The following is a 7,052-nucleotide window of genomic DNA, read 5'->3' as shown; positions in this document are numbered from 1 at the left end:
ACTTTTCACTAAACAGATTAATTAGTTACTAATGAAGAAATAATCGCAAATTGCACTTTTTTAAGAATGAAGAAAACTTTCAAGATGGCGACGATATTGAGGAGAAAACCCCGCCAAAACTAAGCACTATGCGCCTCCTACAGAAATTATGAGCAACTAACCAGGTCGATAAACTCTGCGCCGCCTATCGGGACTACGATAAACTAACATGTCGGTAAAGAAGAACAAAATCACGCCATCTATCGATAAAATTCTAAACTACAAAACAAAATTACATTCGATAAGTAATATTAATAATTGTAAACATAAAATTATCTTTAAAGAAAAATAAATGAATAAAATAAACATTTGTTTATAAAAAATATGTTTTCATAAATAATAAATCAATAGTGAATGATTGTTATTCATAATTTCATTAACACCAATAAACGAAGACTAAATTTCGAGAAAATGTATTCTTTCAATTGTTTACAAAAAGAATAATAGAATTTAAATTTTAATAAAATTGAATAAAACAATAATAATTATTATTTATAAACAATGGCTTTTTACGATAATCAACATTGGCTTTTATCACACATTAGGGATAGTTTTATAAGTACAGATGATACAGGTTTGTGAAATACACTATTTGAGGTTATGTTTTTGGCCTGAATTTTCAATTTATAAACAAATTCCTCGTTTTACAAAATTTAAATCAATTATAAATTTTTCTAAATCCACAATTTTAACAATTAAATTTTCTTCTTTTTCTATAAGAAAACCAAAAGTAAATATATTTAAAAATAATTTCACAATTCCCATAAAAAGTAATAAAATTTTAAATCTATTTTTTGAACAATTAATTGCAATTAAACACAAAATAACGAAAATACTTTTCCATTTATAAAAATTTTCTAATTTTAAATTTATCTCATCTATTTCTTTTTTAAAATTAATTTTAACTTTATAATTTAAATTAAAATTAAATTCTCATTTCTGTTTAATTTAATTAAAGACGAGTTATTAAAGTTAATTATAAATCGTTCCAATTGTGACTTATAAATTATTCATCATCATTATATTTACAGGAATGTGCGAAATGGTAATGGCTGGTGAAGATATTCCAAAAATACTTCAATCAAATGGAACACTTCAATGTTATCCAGGAATGGAGGAAAGTGATGAAGAGGATTTAGATGCTTTATCAGAATCCTATGACATTTCCTTCAGTAAATGACAAAATTTCAATAAATTTTATTCTATTTAAAAAAAAGAAACATTTAAAATTTTCCGGAAATAATTTAATTATTTTAAATACGAATATTTAATATAAATAATTCCTTATTAATAATTTGTTACTGTATACAGTAAGGAAAGCTGCATGTTAGTCACATTTTATTAAAAATATATTCAAATTGAAAATAACATGAAGTTTTCCTTACTGTATTAAATTTTTTTTCAGACATGGAATATAGTCATCGTCAGCGATCAAATACTGCTCAACGATTGGAAAAAATGGATATAGAAAGAAAAAAGGCTTCAAAAGTAAAACATATAAAATGGGAAATTAATTCTGGAAGTTTAACAAGTGAAAAACAACAAGAATTATTTCAACGAAAAGATTTTCGTAAAAATGATAATAAAGTTAAAAAAGGCTCTCTATTATCTGAACAAATCGAAAAATGTCCTAAACTTCCACAAAATCCTTTTGCTAAATACACGAGATTCGATGGAAACGTGAGATAATTTTTATATTTAATAAATTACTAAAAAAAAAAAAGGGAAAAAACATTAAAATTTCTTTCCTTTTAGGCTCAAGTAGGAGTTCCAGTGCGAAAATACAGAATATTTATGTGCATGCTACCTAAAAAACAAAGAGCATATCCTCTTCAAGTTGTTGTAATAATGAGTGCAAAAGTCCAGGAATTCATTGGATTAATATGCTATAAATATGCTTGCAATCATTATGATCATACATTAAAGTAGGTAATATTTATTTAAAATTTTTTTCTAAAATAAATTAAAATTGTTTCTATTTTATTTTTAGACAAGATATCAGTCAGTATGGTCTCTATATAACAGAGGACGATGGTGAGGTGGATTGGGACTTTCCTTGTTTAGATCCACGTGAAACAATATCGAAATTTGAATTTACAACATTGGGTTTAGTGGAAATGAAACCAAGCGATAAAGCCCGTCATGAAACAACAAAAACAATCGTAACAAAAGATGTTGAGGAAGATAAAAGGGAGAGAGAACAAGATATTGCCGCTGAAGATTTAGCAAAGATGGAGGGCCATACAACTGCAATGGAAGCACCGCTTTATCAATTATATAGGTACTTATATAAATCTATTATATTGTTGAACGAAAATTACTAAATTTATAATCTCAATTACAATTGAAACCTGAATATTATTACATTTGAATTTAATTGTAACCATTAAATTTCACACAGGGTATACATAATAAACAAAGTACGAGCCAAAACTGAAATACATCTTGGAATTTCGGGTGAGAAAATAGAAATTGATCCAGTGATAACGGGAAAAGGTGCTGGACGCTTTTGGAGTAAGCAACGTGCAGTTAGTTATCACATTGATCGAATTGCATGGTGTGAACTCATCGAAAATAGAGGATCAAAAACAATTTTCACTTTAGTTTACACATCGCAAAATTCAAATCCAGAAGGTTTTATCGGTAGGTATTCTATTTTTTTTATTATTAACATTTTTATTATTTAAAAAAAAAATTATTTTTTTTAGTATCCTCCAGTCACCCTCTTCATCAATCGGCATCATTTAAAAATCATGAATTCGAAGCTGATTCCGCGACAGCCGAGGAAATAGTAAGAAAAATAAATCACATACTCGAACTGCGAAGTAGTTTATCAAGAAAAGAATTTCTCGCGCAAAAAGAACGTAAAGCAGCGAGACGAAAGAGTTTTCATTTACACAGATGACGATTCTATTTTATAGCTCATGGAATTTTGGAATTTTTGAAAAATTTAACAAACACAGAAACAAATCTAAAAAATTGTTTCTGACTATAGATATAATATATATGAAAATATTTCCCCCATTTTCAAAATAATCTTCTTTTTCAACAAATAAAAATAAATTCAATTCAACTAACATGAGAAACAATATTTATAATTACCGAAAAAAATTTACACTGTGTAAATATTCAACAAATTTAAAAATAATGACCGAATTTGATATTTTAATTCTACATCACCAAAGATTTTACTATCATGTTTTTTAAACAAGTATTTTGTAAAAAAAAAAAGATTTTTGATTCTATTTACTAGAAAAAAAATATTTTTATGTCTGCATTAATTTTTTTTAAAAATTCTTTGAACTATGAAAACAATTCGAAAATTATGCATTTGCCGAATAATTGTGAAATCAATTTTAATATTAAAACTTTTGTTTCTTTTGTAAAAGCCTCGAATTTGAATGTCATTTGTAAAAATTATAAATGTTATTTTGTAAATTAAATTTAAAATTACATTTTAAACTTAATTTTAAATTATATATTTAATTAATTTTGTAATACTGATAAGACTGTATTCTATATAAATTAAAATAATTCAAATAATAAAAAAGTAAAAAAATTATTTATTATTATTATTATTACCGATTAGATTTCTTAATCAATCATTGAAATAATCTTCTTCTTAGCCTCATTCATTTTTTCTTCAAGTAAAAATTGAAGATATTCATATCGTTGACTGCAATGTTGATTGAGTATTACATTTTGCATTGTCACATCCATAAGTTCTTTAACATTACTCATCAATAAATCCAAATTTGGACGAGACTCAAAGAATTTTCTCTCATCCTCTGACAATAATGTTAAATCCACTTCTTGTCCATTTTTCTTCACCTCTGCTCTTTTTTTCATAAGTTTTTTATATTCATTTTGTCTTTCTTTCATTACATCATGCCAAGCAGCAATTTCCTCTTTTAATTTATCATTATATGCTTGTAAATCAAAAGTTTCCTCGGCATTTTGTTTTACTGGCGAAATTGACGATTTTTCAATCTTTGTTTCTTCCAAATCTAAAAAAATTAAATTAAATAGTTAATTAATATAATACAATAAAATTGTAATTAATTTTCATATAACAAAAAAAAATATTACAAAATAATAATAATAATAAAGTGATAATTGATAAATTGTCACTTTGTCGGAAAATCGGCATAAAACTGTTAAAACAAATTTTACATAAATAAAAATTTATAAAAAAAATATATAACTAACAATAATTGATTAAAACAAACAATAACAGAATGTCAACATAACCTAAAAATAGAAAAAATTTTCTAACCTTCTGATACACTGTTCACATCTGTAAATAATATGGATCTTCTTTGAAAAATTGATGAACGACGCTTTCGTGAATCTTTTGGTCGATCATCCGGTGTTTCTTCCACTGTTATTTCCATTTTTATCGTTAATTTATTAAACAATTTTCACGAAGTAGTATATGGAGTCCCCACACTCTATGGGCGATTTAAAAAAGCGTCATATACAATAAGTTTCTCACGCGTGTGTCAAAGTTGAATATAAGTTAAATAATTAAATAATGAAATTTAGTGGCTATAAATTTGTAAAAATAAAAAAAATTACCATCTAACAAATAGCTTTCATCATGAAGTGTATTATTTCTGGATCAAATATAAAAAGTAAATATATTTGTAATTTTTTTTTTGTATAGGTTATGTTGAATTTATTTATATATTGTTGCTATATAGAAAAAGAATTAATTAATAACTTACAAGTTAAATTCGTTACATTTTCAGTATTAGCTAAAGCAATTCATGCTCTTGCAAAAATTGGAGATGAAATGTATGTGCAACCTCAAGAGGATTCAATTTCATTTCGAGCTGTTAGTATGTCAAATTCTGCATATGCAAATTTTACAATGTTTAAAAATTATTTTTCATATTACACTTTTGGAGATCTCCAGGATGAAGATACTTTAAAATGTAAAATTTCAATGAGAGTAAGTAAATTATTTAAAATTCTAAATTAATATGAAATAAAAAATCATTTGATAGAATATTTATGAAAAATCTATTGTTAAATTTTTTTTTTTTTAGTGCGCAATAGGAGTTTTTAAAGCACCTCATGTAATGGATAAAGTTCTAGAAACATGTCACATAAAACTAGATCCAAATGCATCAATAATTTGTTTTATTTTGAAATATAAAAACAGCATTATTAAAACTCATCGACTTCCAATTCTTGATTGTGAAACAATAAAAGTGAGATATTTTTTTATATTTAAAAAAAATACTTATTGTCTTCTACTAAAAGCTACTATTTTTTTTTTTTTTAGGCAGCGTACAAAAAAGATGGACTTCCTAATCAATTATCAGCGCAAGCAAAAGTTCTTTTGGATGTTACTCAAAATTTTCCTCAAAATATGATTGAAATAACATTAGAAGTTACTCCACAAAAAGTTTTATTAAGAAATTACGTTGATGAAACGACACGTAAGTTTTAAATATTCATCGAATTAATTGAAAATGAGTTTGTTTTTTTAATTTTATCCATTTTCAGATTTGTCACATGGTACACGAACTCAAATTGTTCTCGGTGTTGGAGAATTTGATCATTACACAATAGGTTCCAATGCAAATGTGACTTTTTGTTTAAAAGAACTAAGAGCAATTTTAGCATTTGCTGAGATTGTTAATTTGCCAATTAATGTTAATTTTGAAGACGCTGGGAGGTAATTATTATTCTTATTTTTATTACTATTTAAAAATTTTTAATTATAATTATTTTTTGTTTTTAGACCTGTGGTTTTTGTTCTAAAAAATCCATCGTTTGAAGCGAATCTCGTCCTTTCTACTCTCAATCCTGAGGTGGAAAATCAAACTCTTCCATCTCCTTCTGTGAATGTAGGTCTTAAAAAAAAGACAACCACCAAAAGATCATCGAATAAAACATCAAAGACTGTGTCTAAATCATCAAAATCGAAGAATTCGATAAAAAATAATCAAACTACAAAATCCTCTAGTCATAATAAAAATACATTAGAAGAGGAGAGAATATCAATGAATAGTGTTCAACAAGATATTTTTGGTGAAAATCATGTGCGCCAATCAACTCAAATGAAAATAAACTCTCGTGAATCTTTAATCGATTCATCATCATCATCAAATAGTATCGTAAAAAGAACTAATAGTGCTCTACAAACTTTATTTCCACCGATATCAAGGAGAAAATCAAATCCAGGTGGAAGTAATCAAAGGAACGACGATGATATAATTCCATGTTCACCACCTCGACAGCCATCCAAGAAAGCGAGATTAATATTCCAAAAATGCTTTAAAGCCACTTACGATCCAAGAATGATGCTTGATCACGAAGAAGTGTTAGCAAAAGATTCTGACGAGGAAACATGATGTATCCATAATAAATTAAACTAAAAAGTGCTCGTGATTTGTTTCCTAAAACAATTATTATTTTATTCGTGAGGAATAAGTGTTATTTCATTTCTTAAGTTAAATATCAAACATAATTATTATTTAATTTTCATTTTATAAAAATTTAAATAATATTTAAATATTCAAATTCACTGAGAATAAAGTAACTTTATTTTTATATAAACTCAAAATTTAATGTTCATTTGTGCAAGTATTTCAAAAAAAAAAAAAATGTTTTGTTCATTTTAACAAAACTTCTGTAATGTTAAAAAAAAAAAAAAAGAAAAAAATTGTAAATTATAGTTAAAAACTAGACGAAGGGGGATTATTTATTACTATACCTAAATATATTAGCTTTTTCAAAAAGTAATTACCTTTTTTTTCTTAATTTCCCAATTTTCGTCCACTCTTTAATTTCGATGAAATTTTCAAAAATAAGATTTTAATTTCTAATTACATAAAAATTTGTAAGCTTGGTAGAAAATTTCGAAAAAAATTAAACTTAATACGAAAATATGAAATTAAAAAATATATCACACTTTGTGATTTTATATAATAAACATTTGGAGAAAGGCCAATTAATTTAATACTGCGCACAAAATACAAATATACTTTTGTAAATAAATA

At 25.4% G+C, this 7,052-nt stretch overlaps 3 protein-coding genes across 3 annotated transcripts; 2 read left to right on the top strand and 1 right to left on the bottom strand.

The window, feature by feature from the left end:
* Positions 1–306: 306 nt before the first annotated feature.
* Positions 307–3,448, top strand: LOC127279998 (target of rapamycin complex 2 subunit MAPKAP1). The gene is made up of 7 exons (XM_051302673.1): positions 307–613; positions 1,071–1,211; positions 1,445–1,719; positions 1,795–1,964; positions 2,030–2,320; positions 2,441–2,682; positions 2,748–3,448. The coding sequence occupies exons 1-7, from the start codon at positions 541–543 to the stop codon at positions 2,942–2,944; spliced, it is 1,389 nt and encodes a 462-aa protein (XP_051158630.1). The 5' UTR covers positions 307–540; the 3' UTR covers positions 2,945–3,448.
* A 134-nt stretch (positions 3,449–3,582) lies between these two features.
* LOC127280004 (uncharacterized) lies at positions 3,583–4,886 on the bottom strand. Its single transcript, XM_051302686.1, has 3 exons — positions 4,767–4,886; positions 4,316–4,490; positions 3,583–4,046 (listed from the first exon to the last, which is right to left on the bottom strand). Exons 2-3 carry the CDS (start codon positions 4,431–4,433, stop codon positions 3,634–3,636), a joined length of 531 nt encoding a protein of 176 aa, XP_051158643.1. The 5' UTR covers positions 4,434–4,490; positions 4,767–4,886; the 3' UTR covers positions 3,583–3,633.
* On the top strand, positions 4,525–6,795 carry LOC127279999 (cell cycle checkpoint control protein RAD9A). The gene is made up of 6 exons (XM_051302675.1): positions 4,525–4,673; positions 4,791–4,993; positions 5,091–5,255; positions 5,330–5,486; positions 5,554–5,725; positions 5,792–6,795. Exons 1-6 carry the CDS (start codon positions 4,640–4,642, stop codon positions 6,402–6,404), a joined length of 1,344 nt encoding a protein of 447 aa, XP_051158632.1. The 5' UTR covers positions 4,525–4,639; the 3' UTR covers positions 6,405–6,795.
* The last annotated feature ends 257 nt before the right edge of the window (positions 6,796–7,052 follow it).

The sequence above is a fragment of the Leptopilina boulardi genome, unplaced genomic scaffold (genome assembly GCF_019393585.1).
Source record: "Leptopilina boulardi isolate dan_hultmark-lab unplaced genomic scaffold, ZJU_Lbou_2.1 LbouV2_229, whole genome shotgun sequence".
Lineage (NCBI taxonomy): Eukaryota > Metazoa > Arthropoda > Insecta > Hymenoptera > Figitidae > Leptopilina > Leptopilina boulardi.
Note: the sequence above shows the minus strand (reverse complement) of the source record. Positions and strands in the feature narration are given on the sequence as shown.